Genomic DNA, 18312 nt, shown 5'->3' with positions numbered 1-18312 from the left:
TCCACCTGAGGTTGCTACAAGGTAACATGCAGTTGAACATACACTGCAGCTGTTTCCCAAACATGTTTCCTGGAAGAGTGTAAGAAAGAAAGATGCCAGCCAAACTGATGAGCCTTGAAAACATCAGGAATCAGAGCATAATTGGCTTTGTGGTCCAATGAAAATGTATCAGAACTACAAAGCTGTACACCCCAGTTCTGGGGCACATTTATTTTCACATTAGTGTGGGTAAAATGGTCCTGGCACTGTCTTGTTTATATCAAAGGTTCCTAAAGTTTTTAAGGCATGAAGAGTGAAATACGAGCTTGAAGCACAATGCAAAAGTTGTTCAGCAACTGTCCCAGTCCAAAAATTTCTAAGTAGGGAAGGTGAGAGAAGGCAAGTCAGGGCTGCAGAGACCTGTATGTCACAATCCCCTCCTTTACTACTTTTCCTTTGCTGGAATACATCAGAGGAAGGTGCTAAGGCAGTGGCTGATCTCCATCCAATGCTATAAAAGGTGAGTAAGGGAGAGATCCCACCCTTTCTAGATACCATGTGAACCTGATAGGCTCACATTGCTACATGCTGTAACTTAGTGCTTTGCAGATAAGCAGGGGGAGGTACACAAGTGACAGGAATCATGAGGGAATGAGCCCTGTGACAGCCTTGACTTTAGGAAGGGGATGTGATCGATCAGGACAAATGGAAAAATTGAGCCAGCTGCCAAAAATGCCAGACTCCTGAAGGAAGGAATCTGCTGGTGAGCCCACTACCCTTTTTGCCTATGGTGAAGATTTGGTATTTATTGTTGAGAGTGGGTGGAAGGGGTATAGGATGGCTGCTGCCATGTGTTTTCCCTTCTTCCTTCACTCAGCCCTCCCACTTTTTCTTCTCTCCCAATTTACCTTGATCTGTGTATGCATACAAGTGAAGCCTTGGCCCCAAGACTGCACAGTTGATTTCTTAGCTGCTTCTCTTTGCCTTGTTAGAAAAGCCATGAGAATTCATCAAAGACTTGGCCTTTGAAGAGCCACCCAAGGATGGCCCTTTGGTGCCAGACAGCTTTGGCATCCCATTCTGATCTCTCATTCACAGACAGGCAGGACCCAGGCTCAGCTAAATGGGGAGGTGTGGTGAAACCTCAGAGATGAAATGTTTGCATTCCAGTGCAGACACGGTGTGGGACTGGGACTGTGCTGCATACAAGGACATCTGCTTTACAGTTTATGTAAAGCCTGTTCTAACTCAGTGGTTCTCCAGCAAGTCAATATTGCACAAGCTACTTCCAGAGTGAATTGGACCAAATGGCTGCCCAAAGGCAAGTTTTTCTTGGAATAATGTGGAAAGGTCAGATTTGCAAGTTTCCACTGGCCATGAAGTTCAAAGATTCTGGATTTTCATCTCTAAATGTGTTCTAGTTCTAGTATTATATTTACATCTTCAAGCAAAAGGCAATTACCTGCAGTATAAATATTGCATTTGATTGTTGCTTGATTATTGTCTTCAGTCATCACCACCTGCTCATACCAAACCATCACATATGTTTCTAACTGAAGGGAACAGTTTCCCATCCTAATTCATCCCAAAGTTCTGGGAACAGGTTCACCATTGGTAAACATAGGCCTGATTCCCTGACAACCAAATGGAGCTGTATCACCTCACAGCAGTATTTGAAATTGGCCTCAAATCTAAATCTTTATGATTCCATCTGTCATATTTTACATTAAATTTTGTACATTTGTGTGTGTTACAGATACTTTGCAGGCTCTCTCATAGCCCTCTGCTTAAGACAGAAATCCTGCCTTTAAAGGTGTAATGGTTTGGAAATAACTGGATCCACAAATGTAGTGTTAGAGCAATAATTTATATCAAACCATTCATCCTGCCTGGCACATGGTGATTTATATTCACTGCAGAGTTGACTCTCTGAGCCCTCCAAGTGTGATTCTCCTCTGAGAGGAGACCCAAACAGTACAGACTTTACACAAGACATTCCTTGCAGACTTAACACTATTATGCATTAAATAAATGCAGTCCCCTCTGTGGCAGAGGGCAGCAACCATCTCTGTCTTACCACATTACATATCAAGGGAAGGACAAATATTGTTAAGGATATAAAGCTTCCTTTTCTTCAAAAATATGCCACGTGGGGCTTCCAGTACATTCCATCTGAACGAAGACCACGCAGGAGTAATCACGGCCTTCATTTTAGCTAAGCCAAAGGTGAAGATCTGAAATGGACCTTCTCAGTTGGGAATTTTTGATTCCAGAAAAGTCTTAAATAGAAGGTGAAGACCACTATACCCTGTGGCCTTTCCAGACTGCAATACGAGGGCAGGAGAGAAGCTATGAGGTACTTGTGTATCTACACAGGCCTTTGGGATCATTCAGAGGGTTAATAGGGGAAATACCAAAACCACTGGACAACAGCTGTGTGTAGCACTGCAATTCATGGCTCAGTACTGCATAGTGCTAAGCACCCGCTCAAGGGCTGAGAATTCGTCACTCCCAATGTCCTTTCTTGCACCTGAAGGCCTTCAAATCTTTGTCATCTCTTCTGAGAGATTGGCAGACCATGTAAAATTTCACCTCTCACAGCTTCCCTGCCTTACACGTTAACAAGAAATGATTGTTCCAGAAGAATGCACCAAAGGCACGGTTTAGTCAAAATGAAGCAGTCCACTTCTCCATGACTCCCGGGTACTTTTTGTGTGTGTCTTGGAAAGGGCAGAGGTCCCTTCAGAGTTATGTGATTTAGCATTTGTTGTGCTTCAGTTAAGCAAAGAATATGCCTTGGAAGTGTTTTCAGTGGAAGAGGTGGATGGCTCTGAAGAAGATACTCTGTATTTTCCTGCAAAACAAAGCACAGTGATAGGACATTAGGACAGATAGCCTGGGACATGCTGGCAGTGTAAAGTAGGGGTAGTTACCTCTGTGCTGATGACCCAGGTGGCCCTGATTTGCCCTGAAGCCCTGACACTGACTGGATTACAGCAATACCAGCAACCACAGAACTCACTGTGTTTGGTGACACAGCCAGGATAAGTCAGCTTGGATGGCCACTCAAGTCACAGGACAGTGATTTACTCACACAAATGGAAGCACTTAGTGGTCCTCCTTGAGCATGGGGATGCATCCAGAACACAGGTTCTTGAGATGAATCCCAGCTCACTCCTCCTGTGATCACAAGGCTACCTAAGACCCAAGTGCATGGAGCCTGAGAGCAGAGTGCGGAAGAGGGATAACAATGGGGGAGTTTCAGGTGGCAGAAGCATGGAAAGCAGTTGTGGGCAAGTCTCATTCTTCTGGTGGGAGGCTCCTGTGTCTGGCTAACGTGCTCATGTCTCCTTGTTCCATTATCTGACTAATAAATAAGATTTTAAAAAGCAGATGCTTGTCTGCAGTAAACTCCTTCATATCCTGCTTTAACCGTATCTCACCGTCTTCTCTGGACAATGTTTGGATGCAAAGACTACCCACTTAAGAATGAAATTATATTTCCAGCAATGCTTTTTGCAAAATGAAGTCATAACTGAAATGGTGATGTCCATAAAATGACAAGCCAGAGAGCCTTTGCAGAGATACAGCTTTAGGGTGGTGAAGAGTACATGAATGATGAATGAGCTGTGTCATGATCTTATTAAGCTCAAAACAAAGCTCAGTTAGTGGGTTTTAGAATTGGTGAAACATGCCACCTGTTTCAGAGACAGACATTTATACTGCTAGCATTGAACTATGATTGACTTCTTACAGCTTCTTTGCATTACAAGATTAAATACAATCTAAAGATGCATGGAGAGACAAACAGGCTGATAGATACCAGGACAGACAGACCCTGGCAGTGAGAACACAGGCAAAGCCCCTTGTCTGTGCTTCAGAAAAGGAGGTCTATTGTCACATACCTGTTTTCCCACATAAGTTGTTAAAGGTTCTTGAAAATGGGTAGCTCATAGCAAGCATTGGTGTCACCAGGATCAGGGAGGATGACTGTAAAAGAGAAAATTGTTTTTTGTCAAAAGCCTAGAACTTTTCTGTATCTGCATTTGAGGCAGAAAATGGTTCCAGTAAACTGTTGTTCAGTAGTACAAGCAAGCAATCCACAGAGGGCCAAGATAAATGTTTGTGAGGCATCAAGGTCACACATTTACGTGTTTATGGTGGCAATGAAGAAGATCAACTTTAAACGAAACTACAGGACACAAACAGCTTGTCTCTAACTTTTGGCCAGGGGAAGACAGCTTAGACTTCAGAGCTACCATCAGACAGTATGGGGTTCTGGTCACTTCTCTGAGGCAGTGCAGACATTAAGGTAAACAGAAAAGCTAAGATTTATGTGAATGGGGATTGTTCTTGATGGCCAATAGCCTGAGATAATCCGAGGCAAGTTTAACTTGGCACACTAGAGGGCATTAGAACACAACTCACTGCAGTCCTGATGGGAAGGAAGGAATTTTTGCTGCTAAAATGAAGTTTCTTTTTAATTTCTGGAGTGGTTTGAGAATTTAATTAGATTCCTCCAAAAGGTGTGTTTAAAAAAAGGCACGGAAAACACATCTTTTTCTGTTCGATCTTTCCTGTTTGTTAGTGGGGAATTTAGGTAGTGTTGTGTGCTGTCACCTATATCATAAGGTGGTAGAGGAAAAAGGTAAATGAATCACATATAAAAAGTTCGACAAAAGACTTTGCTATTGTTTTATTTGTTAATTATCAGACCTCAACAGGCTGAAGAAATGGGATGACAGGAACCCTATGAAGTACAGCAGAGGGAAATGCAAAGTACTCCTGTCCCTGGGGAGGAACAAACACACACACCAGGACATGTTGGGGGTTCTCTGACTGAAACAGAGTGAAGACAAAGCCAGACTTTTCTCCTTGGTGCCCAGTGAAAGAACAAGAGGCATTGAAACAAATAAAAATACTGGAAATCCCACTTAAGAAGACACTTTTTCACTGTGAGGGTGGTCAAACACAGGAAAAGGCTGCAGAGAGAGATTGTGGTGTCTCCATCCTTGGAGCTGCTCAAACCCCAACTGGACAGAGCTCTGTGCTCTAGATGGCCATGCTCTGAGTGGGAGGGTGGTACTAGATGATCTCTGGAGGTAATTTCTCACTTCAGACATTCTGTGATTCCTGTGGAAGCTGGAGTGTTTTGATCCAGTGCTGCTCTTCTGAACTGACAGTTCAACCTCAATGGACTCCTTAATTCCTTTCAGCCTATATACTCATCTTCTTAATTATCCTGGCTTTTAAGTCGGCTTCCTAGTTCTTTAGCAATACCTGTACAGGCTCTCCTGAATAAACCCTGTTCAGACACCAATATAAAATTAAGCTTTATTGTCATAGAAGAATGATGCTAATACCATGAGGGGAGAGGGGGAGGTGCGTGTTGGAACCAGATGATCTTTAAGGTCACTTCCAACTCAAACCATTCTATGATTCCTACACATCCTGGCATCTTTGGGAAACGCAGAAGTGCAAGTTGAAACAAGCACTTCTGTGTCAGAATACACAGTTTACCCATCCTCATGCAGCAATCCCAGATAGAGGTATTTTATTCCTGTTGGCTGAAACTTTTCTGTGATCTGTGCCTGGGAATGTGGCTCCTCTGGTGCAGAAGTGGAGACGAAGACACCTTTGGCATCAGCAGGAAGATGACAACAAAGACCTCTGTGGGCACAACATGTCCTCAACCAGCAGAGCTCTTTGTGAGGTGAACATCAGTCCACAGCCTCAGCTCTTGGCCCTCTCCTGGGGCTGTAAGACACATCCTAGGTCACTGAGGACATGAGCTCCCTGTGTGGTTGGCCTGACATATTCTGCTTGAGAAGTTTGTCAAGCCTCATTGTAAAAGCCTTTAATTCTGTGCTTTTACTCCTTTGTTCACACTGGGAGACCGTTCCCCATCCTTTCTAATGGGTAGTAGTTGCTTAATGCCATAAGCAGATTTGCCCTTGGTTGGATCCAAGGATCCTCCAGCCAAGTTGTCCCCATGCCAGCATTTTCCTGTGGCTTAAACAGCTCAGCCTCCCTTTAGTTATTCTGCATGAAAGGCCTATGGTGCTGTGAGATCTGTGGTGGTGAAGGACACATGGAGAGAGGAACGAGAAGCTGCTAAAGTTGGAAGGTGTGAAGGGAGAGATGTGTGACTCCACAGGACAGTCCAGCTCCAAGGCTGCCCAGTAGCCTAGAGCAACTGAGCCCTGGTTTACCCTTTTCAAACACCTATGGAACATTTTTCTCAGAGTCTTGACCTCTGGAGCACAAACTGAAATGGAAGAAATTCCCCTTAATCATAAGAAAAAAATTAGTATTTTTTTATGCTGAGGATGACAAAGCACCACAGTTTTTGTGTCAAAAGAGTTAGTGTGTTCTCCAGCTTTAGAGATACTGAAAACCTGATGGGACAATGTAACCTGATGGGACAATGTCCTAAGCAACCTGCTCTAATTTATCTTGCCACTCATCAGTGGCCAGTTATTTTCCTGAGGCACTGTGTAAACTTTATTTTTCTGGTAAAGATGGTAGTGGAAATGGTTTCCCCCTTAAATGTGAATGCCTATCCCAAGCAGAGGTATTTTCAGATGCCTGTTCAAGCTGTGCTTCAATGCAGGGAGGAATACAAGAGCCACTGGGCCAGAGAAACACTGTGGATGGAAGAGAAGCCTTCCAGGACCTTCTTTAAGAATCCAGTCCTCATTTGCAATAATTTTTTATTATTCTTCTTTTTAGGCACTGAATATCTTGTGTTGAACTCGGGAATTTGCAGGGTGTGGGACCAAAGTCTCTCCTCCTCCAGAAGCATATTCATTTACATTCTACTTTTTGCTCATTAAAATATGAGTCTTTGCAACACATAGACATGATCTGGCAAAAGATTCATAATTCCTCCAGTTTTCTGTTCCCAGAGAAAGGGAGGCTAACCTGTCTCCTTGTCTCATGAGTTCAAGTTGCAGTAACTCCATCCTCTCCTGCTCATAGGTGAAGGGGATCTTACCCAAGAAGTCCCCTTTGCATTTCTCTCACGTTGTGAAAAAGTAATAGAGCCACAGAAATTTTCTGTTTTCTAACTGAAGTTTCAGTTACATTTTATATTTTTTGTTGTGGAATTTAGAGCAAATGTCCACCAACTTCCTTCTCATTTTTTACCAGTTATAGGTACAATAATGAACTTTGAAAATCAGGCATATGTTCATAATTGTGTTGTTAGTGCCTTCTCTGACTAGTTCTAATAAATAGTCCAAAATATAAAGTGCATTTGATTTAAGAGACACTTGGAGAATGTTAGACTATTCAGCAGTAACTGAAATACATTCTTAGGTCTAGATTCTAACCTTTGATTGCTGTGAACTCCATTTGGATGTTGAATTCCTCTTCAACAGGGCTTCTTGTATCTATGTGTTAAAAAATTAATCAATCAGTATTTACAGAAAATCTGTTCAAATTCCAACAATATTTTGACATAATTTAGGAAATAGTTTGAATCCTTACCTTCTTGTCCCAGAGAGTCCCAAACACCAAAATGAATAATCCCTAGGAGACAGATAATTACATGCAGTTTGATGACACCAACCTTTATTGCAGCACCTCATAATTATCTCAAACATTGTCCATGGTGACTATTTAAACTCTGAACTCTTTGATAGAGGTCATTTTTCTAACTTCATATCACATAGTGGGTTGCTGATATGTTCACCAGGAGTTCATCAGGCCTGGCCTATTTAAATGTTGTAAAAATCATACTGACTGAAAACTCTCAATCATGTGTGTTTTGGTTAGTTCCTCTCTTTGTTATTAGTACTGCTCAACTGTTCGTGGTGACTTTTATGTTGTTTATACTTGAACCCACAAGAGCATAATATGATGCCTCCAGGTGCACTGTAAATGAGACCAGAGAGGCTCCAGCTTGCCCACTTGAACATAATAGGGCTATTTTTCTGATCTTCGGAAATTAAGATCTTCCCAAAGCTACTGGCAAAGTTGGAAGTTATCTTTAGGTCAGCTTTCTCTATAAGGCACATCTGATAAGGCAGATGAGAATATGAAATACTGCTGAATTCCTGGAATGGGTTTCCCAAAGAGCCCTTTTGGAATAAGGCAAATCTGAGCATTTCCCAGCTGTTTTTATGCCCTGCCAAGCATAGCACTGCAATAATGTCACCATATTAAATGATCACAGAGGAAAGAAAAATATGTGTAACTCACCTGCAAAGCATTGAACAGAGCAAAGAGGATGTGGAAAGCTCGATGACTGTTTTTGATGATGGTGGCAAGGCCAAACCCCCAGGTGAGGCCTAACAGTGGTGTCAAGATGGCCACACTTTTGCCAATCTGAAACAAAGAGTTCCTCTCCTGCCTATTTGACCTATCCCCAATAGTTGGCCTCAGTATTTTTATTATAACAACCGCGGTGATGGACAAATTCATGACCACAATGATCAAGGCAGGTATGACGAAGGCCAAGAGAGCTTTGCTGTCCATCCAGTTGAGCCAGCAGACGTCCTTTCTGGTGTAATTGTTCCTTGGCAGTGTGACAGCAATGGTGATGACTGCAATGACAAAGGGGCACACATAGCCCAGGCAGAATGCCACTGCTTTCTGAGCAGTCTTACTTGTGTTATGCAAGATGAACACTAGTCTGTAGAAAAGGATGAGGCCCAGGCTCAGCATCCAGAAAAAGACACACAGGTAGAATAAATGGATGAAGAACGTGGCCACGATGCAGATATCTCTGCTCAGCTGTTGGTTCTGGTCACTGAGGGAGGCAGTGACAATGAACCACACGTCAGCAATCAGGAGGGATGCAGCTATGTTGACTATACACACGTGGCGCATGTAGGAGGTTGTGTTGTTTGTCACGTATTTCCAGACCAAGGATTCAATTATAATGCAGATCACCAAGCTCAGGATCGAAATACCCAGGCCAACGTAGGAAATATAATCTTCAAAGATTAGCTGGGAGGATTTATCAGGTGACATCAGAATGGAGAATGATGTCAAGTGACTGCAGGAGCAAATGACATAATCTTCTAACTCTGTGGGTGTGCAACCACGAGTATCCCAGTCCCCGCCGCGTTTGTTGAGTGTGAAGTTCCAAAAGACACATTTGGGCATCTTTAGAGACAAGTTTTTCTTTGCAAATGTCATATTAACCTCAAATCTCTGGCTTCTGTTGCTGCTCACAGTTGTTGTTATCAATAAGCCGTTCACATATTCAGACTCATTCCGGGGCAAAATGTGTCCAAGTTTCGAGTACATCACACTGACAATGGTTGAATTTTGGGTTAGAGTTTGAATTTCAGTTTCACCAATGAGCACATTAACTGTGAGGTTTTCTGTACTATGGAAGCCCTTATTATAATCTGTGTTGCTGTTTTCTTGGATAACTATACCTTGTAGCTGCACGGTGTTTGCAGAGACAGAAGGGATGGTGTTATTAACTGGTTGGAGGCGCAGGGAAAAGTTTTCTACTGACTGCAGTAACAAAGAACTTTTCAGTGTCTTCTCTTTATTCAGGTCTTCCCAGGCTTCAGCTGTGGAATCACCAACAATTAAGTCCACTGTGGAGAGGAAATTCTGGAACAACAATAGAATAATGTAGTTATTGAAATGCTACACAAATCATTGTTGTTTCTGATGGTAATTTATGCATGGTTCAAGAATGCCTTTTGAAAAAGCCCAGCATTTTCTTATTTTGCTCAATCCATGTGAAACCTCCAGTTGTTAACCTTCTGCATGCTCTGTTTTCAAGTTAAGGTTTCCAAAAGCAGATCTGCGTGACTATTCCTTTTTACATATTACTTAGTATTTTCTTCTCAAACCTTCTTTCCCTTCTTTCTCAGCCTTTGTGCTATCTGATTTCTTGGTCTCTCTCATGTAGGGTCCTCCATCTACAAACCATCAAGTCTCTTTGCACTTTTCTGTTCAGAAGAACAGTGCTTTTCCTCTATACCTCACAATCAAGGTTCTCAACTATTTCTAAGATTTCTTTTGTTATTCATTTGTTGTAACATCTGATTTCTTTTCCTTGTTTGATCATGGTTTCTGGAATTTAATATATAATCTAAACCTACCCTCTGTCTTAGAATGCTGGAGACTTCTGTGGGTCCCTAGAACATTTCTAGTTTCTAAGCACACAGCAGCCTCTCTTTCATGCATAGGCTTCTTGTCCTCATAATTTTGACTTTTTATAAACTCCTCTGTATCTTTGCTGTCATTTCACCTCATCCCCTTCCTTTCCTGCTCCTGATCCTAATTAACTGTGAAACTTCTTCAGGAAGAATGTCATCCCCTGTGACAAAAGGGGCCAAATGGCTTGGTAGGTGTAGGTAAGACTTAAAATAAAACCTCACCTGAATAGTGAGCTCATCTGCATCTGCTGGGATAGAGGAGAGCATATCCAGGATGGAAACGATTGCACCTAAGTTTGCAGGAGAACTGTTTATCGTGTTTAGCTCCTTTCCAATCTGTTCCTTAAGCTCTGCAAGGTAGTTAGGTAGTTTTGCTTTTGACTCAGGGCTGTTGACCAAGGACTGGAACAGAAGATAACAGTATATCACACATGTGAAATTTGCCTCTCTAGCCTCACTGAGAGAAAGGTAACTCTGGATGAAATAAAGAGCACTATGGTAGGATACCAAGGCTGAAAACAGAAGCCTGGCACCTGTCCATAAAGTGAACTGACCAGGGGAGTGGGCATTGTAAACAGGGCCTGGGGGTGAGGTTGGGCAGTAGCCTGGAGTTGTCGGTGTGCTCTGCAGCTTGATCTGGGCTTGTGCCAACCAGTGTTCATCAAGGCAGTCCCTGAGCATGGCTCAGGGAACACTCCAGGCCAGCAACTGCTCCTTATGGATGCTATGAACAAGGTCACCTTGCCTGGGAGACAGAGCATTCATGTGTGTGGATATCAGCCACGCAGTGCCACATGGCCTCTGGGCCAGAGGAGGGGACCTTGCCTCTTCCACTGACTGTAGATATAGCCAAACATTCTCCAGCTTTTAAAAGAAAGTTATTAATGTTTCATATATTTTAGATTATGATAAGCAAAAATCAAGCAACAAAAATTTTTGCTCTTTCTTCTCCCCCTCCATGCCTCTCCACCCCAACCTCTAGAAAACCCACAAATGTTACCTCGGCTCTACTCAGCAGGTTGTTTATTGATACAGACAGGCAGTCATTCCTCGCGACCTTCCATGAGTTGTTGATGCACTTGTAAGTTGTACTGCCTCGGGTAAAACCATCTGGATTATCTAACTCACGGCATGGCTTTATCAATGTGCCCCTTTCTAGTCCAGTGCCTAATCTGTCTGAGCAGGAAACTTGCTTATCTGTACAGAGGAAAGTCATAGAGGTAGAAAACAAGAAGCAGAGAGATTAATAAATTAACCCCATCAAACCTGTGACTTCCTGAAGTTCAGAGGTCTTTAAATCATGATTTCAGCTTCCTCTCTTCATTAATTACAACCTTTCAGGATGTATGTCTTGCATTCCCAATTTTTTTATGAATAATGAAATTAAAAAGATAACTAATAAAGCTCCTGTTTCTGAGTACTGAATCAAATCAACAAACCAATATCCAAAGTTTTAGGATTTATCTGTTAGATCACAGGGTTGGACAGAGGTGGAGTGATATTATATTGACCACTAAGTGAACAATAATTCATACAAAGTTTGTTCTGCTAAGGGACTCAGTGCTGCTGTAGCACTAATAGGAAATTCATTAAGACCTCAATAGTGAGGCCTCAACACCTTTTTGATGAACAGTGAGTCCTGCTAATTGGCTTTGATTGGGTTAGTCATATCAGCATATGCTGATTAAAGTAATTAAAGTGTCTGCATATTTATTGTCCCAGGGGAGTGAAATCTGGCAGATACACTGATTCAACTGTAGGCATCACTACTGTGGAAAAACCAAAATTTCTGCCTTATGGGAAGGGCCAACATTACTTTCTTTCCAATTTAGAATAAAAAGCTGAAATATCCAAACTCTTGTCAGAACTAAACATCAGAGATGGATTTAGTGATGCTGAATTCTAACCATCGAACATTCCCTGTAGAGCTGACTGGAAGCTGGGTCTGCCCTGGTCCCTGCAGCATCTCGTGGAGGTTGCCCTTCTTGTGTTCCAAGTGGATATGCTCTCCCACAGGCTGACCTCCTGAGCCAGATGACTTCTTCCTGAGACTCCAAAACCTTTGATCTTTGATAAATTGTTGGTGCAAGCTGGGAGATGCCCGACCGCATTTCAACAGAGGGGATGATACTGGGTGGTGCAGCCTGCACCAGAAGGAAGTAGGGACAGTAGATGACTAAACTATTGCTGCTTTGAACATACTGGGATCACTGTCAAATGCAGCGAAGACAAAACACCTTGTCTATTTATTTTTTTAAATTACATTAAAACTGATGTTTTCCTCCGTATGTAAAAATTTCCCATTAAAAAAAAAAAAAGATACAAAAGTTCTTAGCTAACAAAAATTGTTCCTGTTAGATGTCAGTGGTGATGAATTTGTGGCATCTGATTTAACAAAGACAAATGGGACCACCAATTTAACAGCTATAAATAGTTACTTTTTCCTTACCAGGAATCAGGTGCAGTCTGATATGTTCACTGTCAACCCCCTGTCGATTTTCAAACTTGCTGTTTTTAAACTTGCAATATGCCGTGAGCTCTTTCTCTTTGCTACAGTCACTTCCTGTGTAACTGTACGTGTAGCAAAACAAATTTCCTTTTTTCTCTTTCCCTGTATGGATGGATGAAGACAGGTTAACACAGATTTGGGGTCAATCAGCTGAAAACAGCAGAAAGCTTCAGCAAAACTTTATTTTCTGTGGGTCTTACAAAAAAAATTCCTTTGTGAAAAAGCTCCCTCTCTGTACACTAATTTCTGTCTCTAACTCCCCACTGAATAAATGGAAGCTGCTGCGTGATCAATGTACTTTCTCTTACTGGTGCATGAGCAAACCCTTCCTAAACCCTTTTAACTGTTCAGGAACCAAAATTTGCTTTGGAAATCATTTTGGAGAATACTCTTCCTGCCTCTACCACAGGTGTTTCATTTAGGCTAGGATACTTTTTTGCTGTTCTTATGGTTCTTTTGAACTGAGGATCTGTACCACGCTCCCATTGCTTTTCAGTACCTCTGCCTGAGGGTACCTGCCTGCAGTCTCTTCCAAGAAGATCTTGGGTTTTTTCTTAGCTACCAAAGGACTCCTCAGTCTCTACCTGCTTTACTCTTCAGCCTGTTGTTTTTGCACTCCTGCATGTTGTTTTCTGCTTTTTTAAAATTAACTGTTTTGTAACTCACTTGAAAACTTCTAGTATATAAAACCCAACTCACTCGAAAACTTATGGTATATAAAAATATATCAGTGAAGCTGCAGAATGGCCCTAAATTTTAATATGTAGAAACTTGGCCTTTTGTGCTGTTAAAGACATGTTACCTTTATCCTCAAAGAAAACAGAACAGTTCTTTGAATTGCATTCAATAGATTAGTCTACATTTGTTGTGAATTAGTAGATTTTCTAAAGTAACGTTCTCAATACTTCGTTCAAAAAAAGTGGCAAAGATAAAAGCAAATAAATGGAGCTCAGCAATTTCTAATTTGAACAAGGGTAAGAATGCCCACTTCTCCCTGCTCAGCAAGTCAAACCAAACATTGAGTTTACCCAGTATGTATTTATCACTACAGCAGTGGCTTCAGTTGCTCTTCTATTAATCCCAGCCACGTTCCTCAGCCATGCTAACCATCCTAAAAAAATTCCATTTCCCTTTTTTTTAAACTCTTAGGAGTACTTGTGGGTTATCATAAGAGCAGTAAGTATGAATTGTTTGCACAGACTTACCTGAAAACAAAAACCCCAGAGACTGGGTTATGACATATAGTGAAACTAATGATATTGCAAGTTTATTGTATCTTACCAGCTGGAAATCCCTTTTGTCCAATCACAAATGTAACAGAGAAATCTTCCGTGGTGTTCGCACTTATGCAGCACTCGAGGGCTTGTGGCTTTCCACAAGGTATCGATGCTGCAATGGGGTCTATCAGGATGTTCTGCTTTAGGGGCAAGGAAATAACCTCGACTGTCATATTGGCAGAGCTCTCCAAGTTTTGCTGGGAGATTGTGCAGATGTGGGTGCCTAAAAGAAGTGATAGAAAAAAACCATGTTTCAGTTGACAGAAGTGCTCCTCAGGTTCTGCATGGTGATGAGCCCTAATGCTGAACAAGTCCAGCGCTGTTGGCAGCATCGCGCCTTGCTCTCCCCCAGCACTTATAATTTTAACTGTGGGGCTTTTATTTACTGTGGCCTTCACCATTTTGCTGGGCTAGGGATGCTGCAAATGATCTGGCACAGAGATTTCATTGCCTTCGTAGCCAGTAACAGCATATTCACTCACCGCTCCAGTCCTGTGTGGCAGACTTCACTGTGAGCATGGATGTGGCTGGGAATTTGCTATTTTTGATGCACATATCACAGGCTACTGTTTTTGTGTCACTTCCAGACTGGATTTTCCAACTGATACTGTCGTAACTGCTCGCATCACTTTTGCACGTCAGATTGAACGGATATCCCTCGGGAATTGGTGAGTTTGTACTTGAAGATACTGTTACGTGGGCTGACACAACAACACAGGACAAAAGTCACATTATTGAGAGTCACTTTTAAGCATTTTCTTGCAAATGCCATGTGCCACAGAGGCCACCCACACGTTAAAGAGCTGCTGGTCTGTCACAGCCACCCGACTCTCACCTTTCCAGAGGTATGTCACTCTGATGGTCTGACTGGCCCTGGCTCCGTGTTTAGTCTGCAGCTCACACGTATATGTTGTCACTGTACCTGACTTCTCAGGTGGGCATAGTGACTCCTCGATTTTGAGCTCATATTCAGTGCAGTTTCCACCCCAACTGGAGACTCCTAGAGAGAAATAAACATCCCTTGAAGGGTTATAGATGTCCAGAAACACCTCTGGAAATTAGAAGCAAGCATTCTAGGCAAAGAAACCCTTATGGGCTTGTATGTAATTGACAGCATGGCACTTTTAACTCCTCAATGCTGAAGTTCATTCACATCTTTTATTCTGGCAACATTTTCCAAGTGCCTAAAGATGAATCTCAGCACAGAGCTGGGCACCTACTGCCAAAACCAGTCAGAGAGCAACAGGATTGCTTGGAAATCCCAGGGTAACACAAAACAAAGGGCATAACCTCATTATCTGTGATATTTAGGATGAGTAAAGGTAAGTAAACCAGGAGTAAATACTGCAGATGTTAACTTCATCTAATTTTGAAATAAAAATTTTTAGGTACTTGACAGTCATTTGACTTTAAATCTGAAGAGTGATGGTCTAGCTGGAAGCACTAAAGCTATCCTGTGCTGCAGCTGGCAGTGCATCTGGCACGAAAGCACAGCAGAGTTCCTGAGGGAAAGCCTGGACCAGGGAATTAAGGGCAAAACAGCTCATTGCAGAAGGCCAGGATTCCCCCACCCTCTGCAAGCACTGCTGTACCACAGTACCTGTTCTCTGTGGAAATGACTGTGTGCATGAGCTTTGAAGGTTTTATCTGATTTTGCTGTCCTGCTTTCTGCTAAATTTCATTTATAGCAAAAAGTTAACAATAACAAGTTAATTTATACACATAAAATATTAAGAGGGCAATGGACCATTTAGGATGATGGTTCAGTAGACATTTATGAGCATTTTCTGTTAATGTCATTTTGTAACTCTTTGTAGCACATTTACCTGGTCCTTTATTAACTCTCTATGTTAGAAGCAAAGCCTTATGGAATGCCACTGACACAACTGGTATGTGCTGAATCACAGCTACAGGTGGAGAGGGAAACTGTGCTCTCAGTATTTAGCTGTGCTGCAGCTGTTTCAAAGCACCTGCCTCTCTTGGTTTGCTAAATCGTGGTATGTGGTACACAGAAGCTCTTTGCGCCCCACAGGTGATTCTGGAGGTAGTAGTAAAGACTGATGCATCCATCCTTTCTCCCAAAATTAGACAATGCAGAAATAAGCTTTTTAGAAGCAGTTGGTGTGATGTTGGTCCAGGTAGCTGTGTCCATCCAGGATGTCACAGTTTAGGGCATCAATGTCTGCACAGTGCGTGGAGATGCCCAGAGCCCCACTGGCACCTGCACAGCACATATGGAGTCTGTACTTCCCCCTGCCAGATGTTTGGAGCATACCCTGTATTTATCCTAGGACTCTGTGGGAGCCAGTTAGGAGGAGATCTTTAAACCACAAACAAACCCAGCAGGTGAAAGACAGCTTTTGTTAATCTTACCTGTAATATTGATTGTTCCATTTACTTTCCAGGAAGCATCAAGTGATGGTAAGTGTCTGTCAATGCAACAGGACAGCGGAGGGCTGTTCTTCTGCGTTTCAGGACTGTTACATATAACTTCCATCTCCTTTACATTTGGAGTAATACGTAGTGGAGAGACATATATTGTTTCTGTGGCCTTCAATCTGTAAGACTGACTGGCATTTGTGAAAGTGCATTTATAGGAACCTGTAAAGCATAGACAGTTTCTTAGCATTGAGAACAGTTTTTTGGTTTTGCATATATTTGGAATTAGGATCTACTTCCACATCTAGTTTTCACGTCTCCCTGCTCTGCAGTGGCTTTGCTACTTGCTGATCAACATGTACCTTCACGTCACCTGCAGGATGTTTTCTGCAGACTTCTGGTGCCAAATACATCCAGATTAAGAGGGGTAATGTTGAGGGGTAATTGAAAAGAGACCAGTGTTCTGGGACTGAAATAGTTAAAATCTTGTGGACTTGGTGCTTTTGGGACCTGTATGTTGCCCATAGTCCTTCTGGCATCAATATGTCATGGTAAGAATGTAGACTGTGCAAAAGTTTCCTACACAGAAATGGGCAAAGAGTAAGTGCCCAGGGGGGACTCCACTAGAACTGGCCTTGGAAAGTAGGCTCTTAGGCTGCTCAGAAGGTACTGCCAAAGACAGCAGAGTATTTATCACAGAACGCCCTGAGCAGAAGAGACCCATCAGGATCACTGAGTCCAGCTCCTGGCCCTGAGCAGGACCATCCCCAGGAATCACACCATGTGCCTGAGAGTGTTGTCCAAACACTTCTTGAACTCTGTCAAGTTTGGTGTTGTGAGCACTTCCCTGGGGAGCCTGTTCCAGTGCTCAACCACCCTCTGGGTGAAGAACCTTTTCCTGATATCCAACCTAAACCCCCTGATTCAGCTTCATCACTTTTCCTCCAGTGCTGCCACTGGTCATGAGAGTGAAGAGATCAATGCCTGTTCCTCTGCTTCCTGTCACCAGGAAGTTGTAACTGCAATGAGCTCTCCCCTCAGTCTCCTCTTCTCCAGCTGAACAGACCAAGTGCCCTCAGCTGCTCCTCACATGGCTTCTCCTCAAGGCCCTTCACCATCTTTGTTGCCCTCCTTTGGACCCTCTCTAATGGCCTAATATCTTCCTTATGTTGTGGTGCCCAAAACTGCCACAATAACTAGAGGTTACATCTGCTGTTTTAATGATATAAAATCATACCAAAATCCTCCATCGTAACATTGGTGATTTTAAGAATCGACCTTCTGGTTCCTACAATTGTCTCTATGGAATGCCGGAAGCTGGTTGAGATGATCTGATCAGAGCGATACCAGGTTGCACTGTGGAACGTTGAATTTATCTCACAAGTCAGTGTTACTGTATCCCCTTCAAAAATGTTCAAGGGTTCCGCTTTGAAGTTTACCCGATCTGGGGAAACAGAGAGAAACATTCTGCATTACTGTAATTTCATCTCACGACTATGTGGTGTCTTTCATCTTATGGGGTTCCCAGGTGCTTCACAACTAGGTGAAGGGTACTACCCAGGTGCAGGGTACTACCTCTGATACAAGCCACGAGATTTTCCCTCTATATATTCTTTTACTGTCTTTTTCAGCCAAAGATCCCAGCAGGTTTTATGCAGAGAGCTAGAAATATTACCACTGCTGCTTTCTAAGTAGATAAACTGGGAGGAGAAGCAACCAGGTTGAAGTAATCCTCTGAGACAGACATTCCAGCACTCTGAGACTACAGCACCTCTGGAACACTTGATAAGGCAACTGAATTGTAACACACTGTCCAGCAGCAGCATGGAAAATGTGCCAAGGAAGCCAAGGGCAATGTGTTCTCAGCAAACTGCGAGAGGTTTTCATTTTGCTCTAAGGAAGTGCTGGCAGCCTGACATGCTAAGAGCTGTCTCAGTTCTGCAGGTGAACTTAGGGGTGTTCAAACTCTCTCCCTTTCAGAGACACGTCATTGGGAATCATCGAATAGTTCAGGCTGGAAAAGACCTCTGTGATCAAG

At 42.6% G+C, this 18312-nt stretch overlaps 1 protein-coding gene across 2 annotated transcripts in view; it reads right to left on the bottom strand.

Moving 5' to 3' along the window:
- Window positions 1–68: 68 nt before the first annotated feature.
- Window positions 69–18312, bottom strand: part of ADGRF5 (adhesion G protein-coupled receptor F5) — a 43418-nt gene continuing 25174 nt past the window's right edge. For both annotated transcript variants that reach the window (XM_050316063.1, XM_050316064.1), the window contains exons 10-22: window positions 17512–17718; window positions 16269–16496; window positions 14731–14895; window positions 14378–14596; window positions 13900–14118; window positions 12559–12720; window positions 11110–11306; window positions 10332–10511; window positions 8185–9555; window positions 7471–7512; window positions 7314–7373; window positions 3885–3969; window positions 69–2833 (exon numbers count right to left, since the gene is read on the bottom strand). In XM_050316063.1, coding sequence (XP_050172020.1) covers window positions 2754–2833; window positions 3885–3969; window positions 7314–7373; window positions 7471–7512; window positions 8185–9555; window positions 10332–10511; window positions 11110–11306; window positions 12559–12720; window positions 13900–14118; window positions 14378–14596; window positions 14731–14895; window positions 16269–16496; window positions 17512–17718 — 3215 coding nt within the window. In that variant the 3' untranslated portion in view covers window positions 69–2753. The remainder of the gene's footprint in view (window positions 2834–3884; window positions 3970–7313; window positions 7374–7470; window positions 7513–8184; window positions 9556–10331; window positions 10512–11109; window positions 11307–12558; window positions 12721–13899; window positions 14119–14377; window positions 14597–14730; window positions 14896–16268; window positions 16497–17511; window positions 17719–18312) is intronic.

This window comes from Myiozetetes cayanensis, unplaced genomic scaffold (genome assembly GCF_022539395.1).
Source record: "Myiozetetes cayanensis isolate MyiCay16 unplaced genomic scaffold, myiCay2020 scf2-11, whole genome shotgun sequence".
NCBI classification, from domain to species: domain Eukaryota; kingdom Metazoa; phylum Chordata; class Aves; order Passeriformes; family Tyrannidae; genus Myiozetetes; species Myiozetetes cayanensis.
Note: the sequence above shows the minus strand (reverse complement) of the source record. Positions and strands in the feature narration are given on the sequence as shown.